The 17,502-nt window shown below is 34.7% G+C and overlaps 1 protein-coding gene across 1 annotated transcript in view; it reads left to right on the top strand.

Annotated features, from left to right (window-relative positions):
• Positions 1–17,502, top strand: part of LOC149411473 (tyramine/octopamine receptor-like) — a 109,716-nt gene that overhangs the window by 30,788 nt on the left and 61,426 nt on the right. Inside the window, exon 4 of the mRNA XM_089646663.1 lies at positions 16,707–16,854. Coding sequence (XP_089502789.1) covers positions 16,707–16,854 — 148 coding nt within the window. The remainder of the gene's footprint in view (positions 1–16,706; positions 16,855–17,502) is intronic.

The following is a 17,502-nucleotide window of genomic DNA, read 5'->3' as shown; positions in this document are numbered from 1 at the left end:
TCCCAGCAGAGCGGGACATTGGCACCATAGGTAAATTGGAGTCTCTTCCTCCTCTTCACATTTCCTACAGATGTTGATGTTTTCCACTCCCAACAGTTGCATGTGTCTCCTGAGATGGCAGTGTCCCGTTAATAGTCCTACCAGTTCCCTCAGTGAGTTTCTGTCCATATCGAGTAGTTGCCTGGTTCGGTAAGGATTAAATTATTAGTTAGTTAGTTAAAAATATCTGTAAGTGGTTTCTCAGTTAAGGGCACAAAAATATATAAACCTTATTGTAAACTGTTGATTTCCCTGAAAAATCAATAAATTATTAATATCCATTCCAAATAATGTACTTTTGGAATCTAATTATCTTTTAAAATATTCATTATAATAATTAAACTATTTGTATTGTTTTCAATATGAATTCGAATAACAAAACCGTTATTGTCTAATATACCACGTTTATGACATTATGTTCACAATAAACATTTTTTAATGAACTCATTAAAATATAAAATGAATTTAAATAAAGTTAATGCATTAACTCGTTCATCGTGTTCGTGTTTTGTGGGAAAGAATAATAATTAAAATGAGGCAAAAGCAAAACGGACACAGTACTATAATTAATCATGCAGTTGGGTTGGTCAGATTAAATATAACAAACGTAATGTTGCTAGACCTGTTATTTACTTGTCGCAAACTGATGTGTAATTCTCAGTGTTGCTCGGGGACTTATAAATGGTTTGAAGTAATGTTTTGAAGTTGTTAATTCTAGAGTACGTTTTTACGCTAACCCCATGTTATCTTTTGGGATGCTGTGTGGAGAAGGGGGAAAGTTCTAGAAAGGTATTGGCATGAAGGTTGGGTAGGAATGTGTTCACGAGTGACGGACATATGAATATAACCCTTCCAGTGCGGCGCAAGGAAATGGGTCGAGAGACCAGTTTGAGAAATCAAAGGGTTTCACCAAACCAGGCTTTCGTTCTTAGGTTAGGATTAGTTCTTAGGTTCAACAGCTCGGCTGTGGAACGAACTGCCGGCCTCTGTGTTTCCTCCCTCCTACAACTTGGGACTCTTCAAGACCCATTTTCACTCCTTCCTCTTCACAAAAAGACCCTCCACAAAGCATCCCCAAAGATGACATGGCCCTGAGGAAAATTATTTTCTTCGGGGCCTCCTGTGTGGAGTTAATATAAAAAAAAGGTTCTACCGATCTGGCACGCCTCTCAGTTGGTGGGCAGGCGCATCCTGAACACACCTCACTCGATGAACCCGGGCACCTCTCCAAAATCACCAAACGTAGTGAACCAATGACATAGATGTTGGTTATCCAATAAATGGTTCCCGGGGCGGCGGTACCCAAACCCGCCTCCCAAATTTAAACAATCTGACAACTGGGTGCATTTTTAAGGTATAAATAATATTGTTTTACTGTAATAAGCATTTGTTTCACTTGATGGTGCTTTGTCTTCCTCGGGCATCCTCGGCCTCTTCAAACATTCACTTCCAAGTCATACATTCTCTTTACACTTATTTCTTCGTTCATCATTTTAGTCTCATTTTACCATGAATTTGATTCATGTCATTTCATTGATTCATGAATTTGATTCATATCAATTCATTGATTCATGAATTTGATTCATGTCAATTCATTGATTCATATCAATTCATTGATTCATGAATTTGATTCATGTCAATTCATTGATTCATGAATTTGATTCATGTCAATTCATTGATTCATGAATTTGATTCATATCAATTCATTGATTCATGAATTTGATTCATGTCAATTCATTGATTCATGTCAATTCATCGATTCATGTCAATTCATCGATTCATGAATTCGTGTCTTCCTCGGGCATCCCCGACTTTTTCTACCATTCACTAAATGTAATATCATGAAATCCACACTTTTACTGTTAAAAAACTACATTAGGTAGACTTTAATTCTACTCCGTATCTCATTTAAGTGCAGAGCATTAACTCTCTTAACACTCCTGGCATTAATAAGAACAAACTTTGAATTTTTCAGTTAAATCGGATGAATGGTATATGAATGCTTGCGGGACAAACAAATGAAAGTTAATTTTTACAATTATAAAATGAAAAGCCAATAAAGTAAATTTTTTCATATTTTTATGTCAAGCAACCTAATTTACCGACTGAATATATTTATGCGCAATGTCTATAAATTATTTTTTCTATATTAAATAAGTCACAGTTTTCCAGTAAATCAACATATCAGAGCATAAAACATATTTCTAAAACAAGGACTTTAAAGGTTGGTTTTTAATAAATCAGACTGCTAACACGCACAAACTACATTTGGAAAAATATTAAAATTTATTTTTGTAATAACTTTTTGAGTAAAACTTCACATTATTGTATTAAATAATTTTAAACAATATAAGCAATTCTTCAACGAAAATTAGAAACATAAAAATAAGACAAAGATTCATAGATAGCATAGAAGGTATTTAAAACAAATTGAGTAAGTAATTTCCACATAAATCGTGTGAAGGAGAAAATTACCCCCATAACTGGTGTACTAAATAGGCTTCAAGGATAACTATCCATTTACTTATTATCTTTGATGTATTATGCCATGGTACATTCACACTTATCCTACCTCTGATGTATCTAGGGCTTTGCCTCAAAGAAACTGATAGCTGACCTGCAGGTGGTTCAAAACCGAGCTCTGTTTTGGAAAAATGTTCTTGATCTTCAATGGGACACACGTATCAAGGACATCCATTCAGTTCCCTGTATCCTTCCAATCATAGTCCTTCCCAAACATGAAATCACAAGCACCATCCTACAAATTCCCTTACAAATCAACCCACACTTCATCAGGATACTTCAATCAGGACATCCAATACCACAATACTTGTAATAACAATACAATCCTCCAACACACACTACAAAGTATGAAATAAAATCTCTTTACTATATTGCGAACACACTCTATAACTCTCTTCCAGATATGTTTAAAAACAGCCAGCATTTTGTTTAAATAAAAATTAAATAATAGTTTTAAATAATTAAAAAATAAATCAAAATTCTTTTCGTGTTCTTGTTTCCTTTTTCTCTTCTTTTCTACCCCTTGTATTTGTAATTGAGCATTATCTATTTATATCAATGTATTATTGGTTTTGAAAATTCCTACCTTGGCTTTATGCTTATGTGTATGTCCCACATAATAGTTTGTTTTCTTTTTAGGTTTTTTTTTGTTTGTTCTACTTAACCTAAATATTTCTATTTCCGTTTAATTTTGTATGTGAAACATAGAAATTGGATAAATTTTTCTATTTTTGTACTGTTCTGTATTTCGCTTCAAGCACCTACAAATACACTCCCATATAACACACACTTTACACTTCACATGCCACCCGGCAATTGTTCAACATACATACCAAAACAAAAGAGTATTTAAAAACATTACCAAATAGAAATACAAAAATAATCTATTTATTAGAACTAGTAACATAATTTACATTCAAATAAGTAGTGTTATCTTTAGTTTGGGGTGAATAGGTTTAAGAAAAATTATGTGGCTTTATTTTTTTCCATTCTGTGATCTGTTTATTTATTTTGTGTATTAGTGAATTATCAGTAGGTTGTTTCAAAGTAGGTGGCAAGCAGCTATAGCATTTATGGAACAGTATTTATAGGATCCTTGTCGTGGGTGGAGTGTTTTAGTGAGATGTTAAGGGTTAGGTTTGTTGAAGATCTGGTTATTATTATTGAGGACTTAGATTGTATGGGAATATGTAGTTTGTATTTGAAGAGGCGAGGAATCGACGCTTCAGTATAAAGTTGTCTAATTGGCAAAACGTTGGGCAGCTTACAAATATTCAGAGAATATGCATCGTATGGTACTTGAAGAATTAGTTAAAATATTGCCTTTTGTACTTTTACTAGTGCATCCAGTGGAAATATTATTTATGTAGACAGGTATACATTTAAAAATTAAAAAAATACAATAAAAATTTTAAAATAACTTAAGCATTCCTCATTTTTACGCTCAACATTTAAAAAATGTAATGTCAGATAAGAATATTAATTGTATATAAATCTTTCTAAATTTACGCCAGGGGTAAACAATACAGATTCTACACATTAGCAGAAAAACCAACTTCTCTCGTAGGGATATCTTGGCACAAACTCTTTGCTGCATTCACATTTATTCATGAATCACAAATCGTCTTCTGGTATATTGACATAACATGGGACTGTTATTCTTTCAATGGTTGAAATAATCAATACTGATCGTCGTAGCGATGCGAATATGTCAAATATGATGGTCGTTAAAACAACTGTCATTGCGCTATATTTAATTAATTTGTACAAATTATTTATGCAAAACATATTTTCACATCAGAGTGGTAGACACACATATTATCGCATTATCACTTTAACGAAATACCACAACTGAGAATTGAAAAGTTGCTTGATAAGGTTTTAACCTTGCTTGGTGATCAAATCTGAACTTCCATGTCTTCTACCTCCCCATCTTCTTCCCCTACAACTCCCCTCATCCTCACAATAACTGACTGACCACTGGCTTCGAGCACATGCAACTCTTGTGCGGTATTCAAATTTTGAAAATTTGAGCTTTTGTTGTTCACCCCTATTCGGAAAAAACATTTTTACAGATATCCCTACACTTGATTTTAGTTTCGGCTATAGTCCAATACTTCCCAGGTAATTCGCAATAATAATAATGATGGCAAGTTGTATTTGCTATTAATTTGCGAGCTTTCCGAGTAAAGTTGCGCCAATCCTTAATAAAAACATCCAATTAGATTATCTGCAGCTCCTCGGCTGTTCGCTCGGGAGTAATAAATTGGCGCACTAAATCAAACGTAGGCAGGATACTTTCAGGGGTGAAATATTGACTTTACTACAAGCAGTATTATATATAGTAAGCTGGGTGTACTACACAGGAGTCAGTGGCGTGCCGCACGTTTTGAGTAATGGTAGTCAAGGGCCGACAGAAATAAAAACGTGTGTGGTATGAGAATAACACAATCGTTACTAGTTAACATAACCAATAAGCTAATCAAATAACTTTACAAAAGAGGAATTCATTTCGTTTTATTAATTTCACGAACATTATTCATTTTATATACATTTTTTCAAGAAAAAAAAAAAATAAAATTCTTAACTTCAACTATTAACAAAATTACAATTTTATGAAAAAAGTTTTCACCCTGTTAAGTTAACCCTCGATCACCAGACCCGTTCCGAAGGGCTAGATGTGTGAACTCAAAAGTGTTGCAAGCGATTCTGTAGGGGTTTAATTTAACTCCTTTTAAAAACGTGCAGCCGGCCATTTCCTAATAGAATGTTAGTACTTTCGGAACATATTGGAACACGTGTTCACGCAACTGGGTTAATATATAATAAGAAAAGCGAAAATTTAATATTTTTTTATGAACACGTGTTCATGAACCTATCAATTTATTAGTTTAGTGCCTTTATCTCATATTTAACAGGATTACAAATAATTTTAAGAGATTTGAAGAGATAGTAAATTGGCAAAATTTTTATCAGTAAGTTTTCTCCGTGCAATTGGAGTCAATACAATGTATCTCCTACAACACAAATGTATTTTTTCGTGTTTTTTTATTAACAACACAAAGAAGTGTTTTCTTGAATAGTTGATTTTACCCAAATCACCGTTTGACGGCACGCCTCTGCGGTAAACCCAAGGGTAGTCAGGAGGTATGATAAATGTACTACAGGTATACTACCTGGCTGAATGTATCCCACCCCTAAGTGAAACAATGCCTTTGTTTTGCTAACCCGCTGCTGAAAGAATAACTTGATGGATTGAGTAAATTGTGTGTTTTCGGCAAATTTTGAATGCTTCCGTTTGAAGGTAGCATATTCATCCATTAAACTTTTTTTTTGTACTTATACTGTCATTATTTAACAAAGTAACTAACTATAAACGCAGTAATTCACATATGAGTCATTCTCCAAAAATTTTAAGGTTTTGTTTAATATTTAAGCATATTTATAATTGCCCAATGTACTGATTTTTTGCCAAAACGTTGAATACTTTTTTTAAATTAACCCCACACATGAGGCCCTGGGATAGGAAGTCTGGGAAGGCAAAGGGTATGAGAGTTGTGTAGGAATCTAGAAATCTGTGTGTGCGGATATATAACTATATACTCGTACCTCCCGTTGTGGCACAAAATGATGGGTCGAGAGACCGGTTGGAGACGTCAAGGGCCTCAATACCAGCCTCTCCCGATCTGGCATGCTACGCAGGTGGTGGGCAGACGCATCCTGAATACACCTCACCCGATGAACCCAGGCACCCCTGCTATATCACCAAACGTAGCCAACCACTTGGGGTGACCTATGGCAGAGGTGGTGGTTATCCAATAAATTGCGGCAGTGCACAAACCCACCTCCTAAAATGGAATAATAAACATTATCAAAATTCTTTCTTATGCCTAATCAATTTCGTTTGTTTATCTGAGCCTCAGGAATAGAAAGGTTTTAAGTAAATTCTAAATTGGTGAATTGAAGATACTTAAATATTTTAATTGATTACCCTTCTAGGAATTTTCAGTTCGGTGTTAACAGGTTCGCTGCCACTTGAAAAAGTTATGATCAACTGGGAGGCCAAGTATATTTAAAAAATTTAAAATTTCAACCGCCGTGCCGGTACGAACACAACGTACTTAGCCCGATGCCTAACGAAACTGAGCTTATGAATCTCGACCTCACCGGTGCGTGGTTGGCCCCGCGTATGTACTCCTCACACCGCACCGGTGCGGGGGTGGCAGCGAACCTGTTAAACGAGGTATTTCGAACATTTTACCATATCAAACAAATCCTTTATACAAGTTTATTTCATAGGATTCTATTTTTGGTAACTTTGTTATACCTTATACTTATATTAAGAAACTTTCATAAATGCCGACATTTATTTCGTATATTTAATTCTTTAATGCCATCCGATTTCAGAGAAACGCGTGTATGTCCACGTGTGCGTACGTTATTTCCAAGTAGATAGAATACATTGTCATCGACGAAATTATCTGCCGAGTTTCAGCTCGTTCGTATGTCAGTAAGTGGGTTAATTTCCGTTTTCAAGATTTGCATTCATTCATTAACAAAAACAATAGCAAAATTCAAATAAATGTTTCAAAAAAACAACTTTAAGTTAGGTTCTGAAAAACTATTTATTTTCCATCTGGAGTATGAAAAAATACAAAAATATTATTTTTGATGCGAATATATCCACTATTATTTATTTTGAATATTGTAGAACAAATAAAAGTTTTAATACCAATACACACAATGAGATTTGGGATAGATTTTCTCGAAGAAAACTTATTAAACTTTTAAATTTTCGTCAACAAAAGCTGAATTTCAAAGGTAAGCATATCAACTCTCTTTGTTGTAAATAAAAGATGCTGAAATAAATATGAAAAATAATACCAAAATTTTCACCTTAAGGATTTTCTTTTCATCAAAAAGTTTAAAAATAGCTACATATTCCCTGTCGAATGTAAGTAGGTAGGTGTTTATTCGCTGCCGAATATAAGTATGCAGGTGTTTATTCGCTGTCGAATGAAAGTAGGTAGGTGTTAATTCACTGTCAAACGTAAATAGGTAGGTGTTTATTCGCTTTTGAATGTAAGTAAGTAGGTGTTTATTTGCTGTTGAATGTAAGTAGGTAGGGGTTTATTCGCTGCCGAATATAAGTAGGCAGGTGTTTATTCGCTGTTGAATGTAAGTAGGTAGGTGTTTATTCGCTGCCGAATATAAGTATACAGGTGTTTATTCGCTGTCGAATGAAAGTAGGTAGGTGTTAATTCACTGTCAAACGTAAACAGGTAGGTGTTTATTCGCTTTTGAATGTAAGTAAGTAGGTGTTTATTCGCTGTTGAATGTAAGTAGGTAGGTGTTTATTCGCTGCCGAATATAAGTAGGCAGGTGTTTATTCGCTGTTGAATGTAAGTAGGTAGGTGTTTATTCGCTGCCGAATATAAGTAGGTTATTTGTTTATTCGACGTAGAATGTAAGTAGGTAGGTGTTTATTCGCTGTTGAATGTAAGTAAGTAGGTGTTTATTCGCTGTCGAATCTAAGTAGGTAGGTGTTTATTCGTTGTAAAATGAAAGTAGGTAGGTGTTATTCACTGTCACGCGTAAATAGGTAGGTGTTTATTCGCTGTTGAATGTAAGTAAGTAGGTGTTTATTCGCTATCGAATGTGAATAGGTAGGTGTTAATTCGCTGTCAAATAAAAGTAGGTAGGTGTTTATTCGCTGTAGAATGTAAGTAGGTAGGTGTTTACTACCAATGTTACTATGTGATTAACAACACAAAAAATGTTTTGAGCTATGGCATCGTGAATTTTGTTTTTTGCAGTTTCTTGAATCGCTGTCAAATGTAAGTAGGTATATTATCAATGCAGTATGTGAATAATAGCACAAAAAATTGTTACACTAAGGCATCGTGAAATTTTGACTCTTTTATTAAGTGAAATTTTTTGAATCGCTGTCAAATTTAGGTAGGTATATTATCAATGTAGTATGTGATCAAAACCACAAAAAATTGTTGAGCTATATCATCGCGAAATTTTGACGTGTTTTATTTTCTGCAATTTCTTGAACCATATCAAATAATATTTCATATTATTATTTTTTTATACATTAGCTTCACTCAGGGCCTGTGACATATTTGGGGACGCTGTGTGTAGGGTCTTTTTAGAAAAGGAATGATAGGAAGTTCTGGGAAGGAAAAGGGTATGATGGGTGAGTAGGAATCTGGGGGTTAGTGTGTTCAGGAATGATGCACGTATGAATCCACTGCGGTGGAGGGCGAATTCCCGAGAGAATCCTGGAAAAAAGTGTCCCTCAGAACCTCACATCATGATCCCGGGTCCCCCTGCTAAGTCACCAAACGTAGCGAACCACTTGGGGTGACCTATGGCAGAAATGCTGTTGTTATCTAATAAATGGTTCCCGGTGCGGCGGTTACCAATACCCACCTCCCAAATTGATGTTCTTTAATCTCTTGATTTTGTACAAAGTGATGATGCCAATAACTGCCCAAATTTATTAACTTAAGGCGAATATAAACGCCAAACATATTTTGGTTTCTACCCCTTCCAACAGAATATAAAATGTGCACATTTTTTGGTCTTATCTGCACGAGACAAGTAATTGCAGTAGCCGCGTACTATGTACCTGCAATAAGTAGGAAGCGCCCGACCAGGTCTCCCCGTTCGCCAATGCTTCCGTATACCTACTAATACCTTTTTAACTGGTGGACGATTATTATCAATCTTATTTTGACAACAGCGGCAGAGCTATGACTGCCGGATGGACTCAAACTGTGGGGATATTAGTGATTAATATAATAATTACGTTTAATAATAACTGTATGCATTATTAATACATATAAAATATTTGTTAATAATACGTTACATTGAAATGTCACTTACATATATTATTTAAAAAAAATTGATACACTTTTATCAAATTTTTATATTTTTTATATTAACTCTACACAGGAGGCCCTGAAGAAAATAATTTCCCTCAGGGTTTATGTCATATTTGGGGATGCTGTGTGGAGGGTCTTTATGTAGAGAGGAAGGAGTGAACATGCGTCTTGAAGAGTCCCATGTTGAAGGAGGGAGGAAACACAGAGGCCGGCAGTTTTTTCCACAGCCGAGCTGTTGAACTTATCGTAGAAGCGACCCGTTCTCATGTGACAAATGTCAACCATGTACAAATGTTGGGCGCGCGTTTGGCGTGTATCCCGACTACGCACCGGTACCGAAGGGATCAATGACGCTAGTTCCTCAGAGCATCTTCCATTGTAATACCGATAGAACAAGGAAAGCATACCTACCTGACGCCTGTGCTCTAAAGATTGCAGTCCGTTTGTTAAGATTGGGGAATCTATAAAACCTATAGGACCGCCCGTTTTTGCACAGAGTCAAGGGTTTTTTTCAGGTATTTAGGGGCTCCGGACCAGAGATGGCTGCCAAATTCGACAGTAGGGCGCACTTGCGATTTGTACAGGGTCAGTAGTTGTGTACTATTTAAGTATCTGCGGGCCATGTACAGTACGCCCAGCTTCTGAGAGGCCAACTTTACTCTGGCTTCGATGGAGCTCCCGTACCTGAGCTGGTCACTTATAGTTACACCAAGCATATCAATGGAAGGCCTGTTCGGAAGATTGCTTCCGTTGAAGGAGACTAGATTATCATTTGGATCCCTTTTAGACGTAATCAGACAGGATTGGGTCTTTGAAACATTAAATTATGACGAGATTATTTTTACCCCAGGAGGAAATACGTATTATATAGTATGTTGCTAATATATTTTTTAAATTCAATTGACAAATAATTTTTGAAGAACAATCAAATTACCAAACAAATATCCAGTATTAGAAATTATCAAAAAACAATTGTGTTCTTTTTTTCTAAAAATAGTGCATGAGTATATAATTCTACATGCATGTTAATTGTAGCAACTATTAAATATATAATGTATATCTGGTTTTATGCAAAACTCTCCATACTCAACATCTTTTCGATTCATGTGTCGCTGAATTCGATTTTTCTTCCGAAAATATCGCAAAGTAAGACGAAATTTCGATAGTCTGTTTTCTTCTGATTTTTTTAGTCTGCCTCCAGGAGTTTTCCCTAAAAGCTGTTTATGGAATGTATACAGTGGTTTTCGAGAGTTGTGGGATACAACCGCTGCATAGCATCGCCCTTGATAAGATTGCTTATTGGAATAATTTATCCTTTTTCCACCTACAAATTTGGCTATTATTCCGTTAAACCTCTCTACAACATTATTTCGTTTTATTCCCCATCTTCAATAAATTATAGACCTGTCGCATTATTAGTCAACATAAATGCAAACGGAAAGCATTTTTCCGTAAGAAATAAGTCATTATTTTTTTTAAATAATGAATAAAACTATACATTCAAAAGTATTTTGAGATATTTGGTTCTAACTAAGAAGAATGAGCGAGCACTGGACGTTTTTGAAAGGAAAATTTTGAGGACATTAACTAAGAAGAATGAGCGAGCACTGGACGTTTTTGAAAGGAAAATTTTGAGGCGCATCTTCGGACCGGTTCTAGAAAATGGATTTTGTCTATACTCTGATTATCTCTATACTCTGTTTAAGGAGCTAAACGTCACAAAATTCATAAAACTGGGAAGACTTCGGTGGCTAGGTCATGTGGAGAGAATGACCGAGCATCAAGAACCAAAGTCCCTGCTGCGCACAAGACCGATAGGGAGAAGGAGCCTGGGAAGGCCAAGGTTAAGATGGAGCGACAACGTCCTCAAAGATTTGTCTGCCTTGGAGCTTCGAAACTGGAGAGAGCTGGCGTGGGACCGAGATGAGTGGAGGAAGACTCTTGAGGAGGCCAAGACCCACCAGGGGTTGTAGAGCCAAAAGTGATGATGATGATGATTTTGGTCATGAATAATAACAATATCACACAAAACTCCCTCACCGTTTGAGAACTAATAATACTCGTAACCAAAATAATGCCGACAAGAAAAAACCGTCGAAAAAACTGTCACAAACCGACTTCCGTTCCGTGCCACGTTCCGCGGACTTCTGTACACATCCTAGAATGTTTGCGTCTTATATCACCACGAATAGAGGCGACAATTGCTTGATCAGCGGAGTCTGGATATATTTGACGTAAGCGCCAAAGTGAGTTTTATTTATTTGTTGAATATTTTTATATGAATGAAAAAAAGTTAGTCAATAATAATTATACACAATAATCTTAGCCATAAAACGGTATTTTTATAAAGGTGTTTCTTATATGAGTTCTTAGTTACCTCAAGAAAAAACAAAATTATCAGTGGTTTACGTTTATATTTTTTGCAACTCAACCAATAATTTTATTTTAATTCCGATCAATAATAAAGAAAGAAAAAGCTTCAATTTATGCATAGTATATTTTTTGGTATTCATAATGTATACCGATTCGTAGCAAAGATTAATCTAAATAGTGATTTAGCATTTACCTTCCTCTTAAACAATAGCATCAACATTTTCTTTCTTGTTTATATTAATTACCTCAGACTTATTTAAAATCTCGGTTTATCGCATTTCGGCATTTATTCGATCGATCAGTGACTGAATTGGCAATGTTTTGCAATGGGTTTCCACCCAAACATCACGAGTTCAATTCTTCGGCATCATTACACAAGCAACATCAGGTAGTAAAAATATCTTACCTAACCTAACCTAACCTACGTAACCTAGTTTTTGTTTCATAACTTTTCATGACAATATTTCTTCTTAAAGGTGTGCCGAATTGTCATTTGTATCAGTTATCTGACTTATTAACAAATATAACTGTATCGTTCTCACTTGAGAACATCTCTTAAAAAGCAGTAAAAAATTATAAATAATTTATATCACGACGTTCTTCCGATAACACCATTAGATATTGATGAATAAATTAAATTATTAATAAGAATACTTACATAAATAATGTTCATCTTCTTCCATAAAAGAGTAACATCAAAAAAAAATTCAAATAAAAATGGTGAAAACTAATTTTTATGCATCATTATTGTAAGCAAATATTATTATTCATTGTAAACTGTTTAATTATTAAATAAAAAAATAAATAAACATAAATAAAATAAAAAAAATAATAATATTTATTTATTCTTATATACGCCCATGGGGCTTTTACATTGGGTAAATAATGTTTTTTTACGCTATTGAAAAACTCATGCCAAATAATATAATGTTGAAGTTTCAACCAAGTCTGAAAAATCTTTTGCTCCCCCAAAAGGAAAAGTTGCTTGGAAGTTGTTAACACACGGAGTTCCAAAACCACTGTTTTAATCCCGTGTTTTATTTTTCTTTTTAAAATATTGAAATTCCAGGAGATTCACATAAAGGATTTGGGTCAGGTTACATTCTTATTTTCATTTTGTATTCAGATAATATTTTTGATGTTGTTAACGTGGGATTAGGTGACGAGATTCGATATAAATTTAAAAAAAGCAAATGTTAGTTCGTTCAAAGTGTTCGCTCTCCAAAAGTTCTTCATTTGTTGCTTCGAAATTTTGTCACAATGTTGCATTCAAATACGCAAATTTATATACTTATATTATATAGATGTCGCCTGTGACAGGTAAGAACATGCCTTTTGTCACATGTGACGGGAAAAAACATACTTTTTTGTCAAGTGTGACAGATAAAAACGTGGTTTTTTGGGAAACAGTACTATATGACAAACACGATTTTTTTGAAAAACAGCTCTATTCTTTGGAGGTAAAAGTAAAACGCCGATTTAATTAGGCGGAAAATAGTGCTTTTGTTGAGATGGAGGACTTTCCAGCCGAGAATTCAACACACTACACCTCGGCTAGACCCAAATGCGATGTCATCTCAGCCACCTACCGATATTGTTTCTATATCTGCACAAAAAGACACCAACGCATATCGGGGTACAACTAGTATTAAATAAAAATTATATGGAACGTACAAACTAATCTTCAATAATAATAATAATCTACTGAATGAATCATGTATTACATTTATATAATTATATACAAATTTCGACTACCATAATACGGACATGTGTCTAGTGTGGTAGTCGAAAAGCATGTAAAAAACCTGTATCTAAATATATTTTTATGAATAAAGAAAAAAAAAAAAAAAAAAAGAAAAAAAGTATTTTGTCAAGGTTAGCTACAATGAAGCCACGAGGACTGCAATACAAAAGATTAGCATCTGATCTGTAAAGGATGGAGTTTTTGTAAACAGTATGAGAAAAGCGTTACTCATTTAAGATTTATAATGTCAAATATTGCATTATAAATGTCAGCTCTCTGGCAAAAAGAAAGGGCATACTTTGATATAGAATGGTGTGATAACGTTTGGAGCGTGGTTGAAGAACACTTGTTCACAGCAAATCATCTCAACAAGATTTCAACAAATATTACTCTTGGTAGTTTTAGAATACCCTTATGAACTTATATAATATTTGGATTCTCCATGATGAATGCTCCAGATTTTTAAAACAATATGGTAATGAAATTATCGATCGGATTCGTCGGTCTCCAGCCAGAAGGGTGCTCGCTGCTCAGGGCCTCGATTCTCGATGAAGTCATTCTACTCGAACAACGAGTGGTTCGACCCACTCGTTGTTCGAGTGGAACTGTGACTTTTGACGTTTGGCGGATAGAATTGTGTACCTTTGACGAGTCTCAAGAATAAAAATGTCGACCAATATATGTACTTTCAGCGGCGATTGCGAGCGGCCTGGATTGGAGAATCGATACCCTCGGTTGTTGAACATGCGAGTATGTTGCTCCGATTTCAACACTTTTTTTTTGATTTTGTGATTCGATCGCAGTTTTTGCAACCGATGTGTCCCAAAAATATCCAGGGTTGGCAAACTGTCCAACGCACAATGGTCAATGAGTAAATTTATTGCTATGGTCAAATAAATTTTATTTGATTAATTTATGTTATTTCACAATTTATTCATTAAAAATAATATAAAGTATACTTGAGGTACGTTCCAGAGTTGAAGATACTCTCAGTATTGTCCTGGTGTAATACCATCATTCAGATTTGAAGCGTTACTTGAAATGGCTTTAGCCGTGTTTGGAGACCAGATCTGAATAGCAAGGTACTCTCCCACCTTCCTCCTCCCCATTTCCTTCCCTTTCCTATTATTTGTCAGCCTCACAACTTACGACAATTAGTGATGCCATAGTTTCACTGGCTTCGGACAGTTGCGAGCAGTTGAGACTCTTGTGCAGTAATCACATTAAAAAAATAAAAAAAATTAAATTCTGGAGGTGCTACACACCGATAACAAAGACATAAAATATGTAGAAGGTTCCACTAATCTCGTTACAAATTATTTGTGTAACAATTTTTCTTTGTCGTAATATACTCTTAGAATTGTACTTTTTAAAACAAAGTTTGTAGGTAGTGTTTGTTACTCTATTACTGTTGTTGAGTAAAAAATTCGTAGTTTTAAAAAAAACAATTACTAATCGTTTTTTAAAATATCTACTGATAATTTTACTTTTGGCTTATTCATTTTATAGCTATTGGTTTATTCTTCTTATAAGTAATTTTCTTAACTTACCATTTCATCTTTCTGCATGATCTTCAAATGTTTTAATATAGTACCTAATTTAAATTAATTTTATAAAAAAAAATTATAGTTTGTTCAATCCATCTGCAATTGCCTAAATGTTGCATAAATTAACTTAATTTGGTACCTACTTTAAATTAATTTTATAAAAAAATACTTATAGTTCGTTCAATCCACCTGCAATTGCCTAAATGTTGCGTAAATTAACTTAATTTGGTACCTACTTAAAATTAATTTTATAAAAAATACTTATAGTTCGTACAATACATCTGCAATTGCCTAAATATTGCGTAAATTAATGGAACGTACTATAATTCAGCAGCTTAACCAGTTGACTGTGGTGACGTCCGTAACCTTGAGAAAAAATGATATGCATAAAAATCGTAGAGAATTTATTCCAAAGCAGTCAGAGAAGCTGCATACATCAAATAATTAGCGAAGCGATTCTGAACTTATTTTTTATTCAGTTCCTTTTTACATAAGGGGTAAAATGGGTTGAATTTTTTTCATCGACTTAAGTATGAAGGACATCGGTGTCTTATTCGCAGTTGACAGGTTAAGCAGGTTGGCAATTATAATCCATTTACCAATTTAAGAAAAAGTTTAAACATACTCACCAATATAATGAAGTCGATCAGTTATTTATTTATAATTTTATAATTACAATAAATTTGGCTAGTTTATATAGCGCCGTTTTCGTGAAAAATCACCTTAAGGGCGCTGTAAAATAAACAAGTTAAATTAAAGTTAAAATTTAGTAATTAATAACATGTTTGGCTGAACTAAGAAGTTTCGTGTTTTAGAAATATTATATTAGATTATTGAAGATGTCAATAGCTTTGTTGTTATGACGCTCAACTATTTTTTTGACTTGACAAATTCTATTCGAGCTTAGGAAAATAAACCGTTATTTTAAATTATCGTAGGTACCGCCTAAGGAATTTTTCTGTAAGGTTTTTTATAAAGAACTTCTGAAACTTCTTAAAAATGATTTTTGGTGTAATATGTAAGCCGTGCTGCAATTCTTCCTTCTTTATCCAACATTGCCGAATATTTGTACATGGTCGACATTTGTCACTCGAGAAGGGATCGTTTCTGCGATTCGTCCTCGAGTACAAACGCTTGGCTATGGAACAATTTATCGGCCTCTGTGATTCCTCCCAACTACACGTGTTCACTCCTTCCTTTCCTTAAAACGATCCTCTACACAGCATCCCCAAAGATTTCCATACCCTGGCACAAATCGTTATCCCCAGGGTCTCCTGTCATTCTAAAAAACAAGACCGAAATTCAAATATGTGGATGTGTACAAAAAACCATGTATCCATGGAAACAGGGTAAATTCAATACAAACAGAAACTGATAGAGAACACTGCACTGTTGTCTGATACTGCCTTTTGGCTAAAGGAGTAGGAAAAGCAAAACGGCTGAATATCCAATAAATCAACACAACACAACAGAATACTTTTGGATGAGAAAATCTATTGTTATTCGTTGGAATATATAAAAATTATTATATTTAATAAATTTACCCTATTTTTGAAGGCCTTTCTAATGGTGTATTTGTCCTTTTAGGGACCCCGAGAGACAGATTGCCACCATAGAGTCCCACCAGCCCATGGCCATCCCCATAGTGACATGCGACTTCGCGTCTGACATCTCGACGAGCGAGGCCAACGAGATGCAGTCGCTTCCCATCGAGGCCCCCAAGGATACTCTTAAGGTAGGTCACGCTAAATAACTAAAGCCTTTGTAATCGTGTACTCATTTCAAACGATAAATAATATATCGGAACCTCTTGTGATGGTAAAAGGTTGACGGTTTTACTACCATGTCAATCCTTCCGAGGCATGGAAAAATGACAACACGTCGATTATGTAGTGTGTTTATCAACAGAATAACATCAACTGTTCAACTTCTGAATTACGTGAGCTAAAATTTTGCCTTATGTAATACAAATCCCTCGATCAAGTAATGCCTCTTACGAGTTTTTTCCACCGTGGAACTCTAATTATATGTCTTGGATTTTTGTCCAAATTCCATCGCCCTCTGTTGAGCTCAAACGTTTTGTCAGCGCTATTAGGAAATTCCTCCACACAGCAAATTGATTTCTTTGATTATTCGATTATTAGTTCGATGATTTCGAAACAATTCCTTATAAATATAGCAATAGTGCATGTGCACTATTAACTCTGTAACTAAAAATATCCCCACTCTCATAATCACAAAAAAACTAATGTAGGCCAATCTCTCGTTGTTATAATGCAATATTTTGAATTATCTTTAATAATACCTTCTTTTTGAAACCGATTTAATAATCGTGTTCGGCTCTTCTCTGTATGCATCTGATTGTGGTTTTTGATGAAAAAAG

The sequence above is a fragment of the Hesperophylax consimilis genome, chromosome 25 (genome assembly GCF_061612785.1).
Source record: "Hesperophylax consimilis isolate HC1 chromosome 25, BYU_Hcon_1.0, whole genome shotgun sequence".
In the NCBI taxonomy this organism is placed as follows: domain Eukaryota; kingdom Metazoa; phylum Arthropoda; class Insecta; order Trichoptera; family Limnephilidae; genus Hesperophylax; species Hesperophylax consimilis.
The sequence above is the reverse complement of the archived record's forward strand: the minus strand, read 5'-3'. Positions and strand labels throughout refer to the sequence as shown.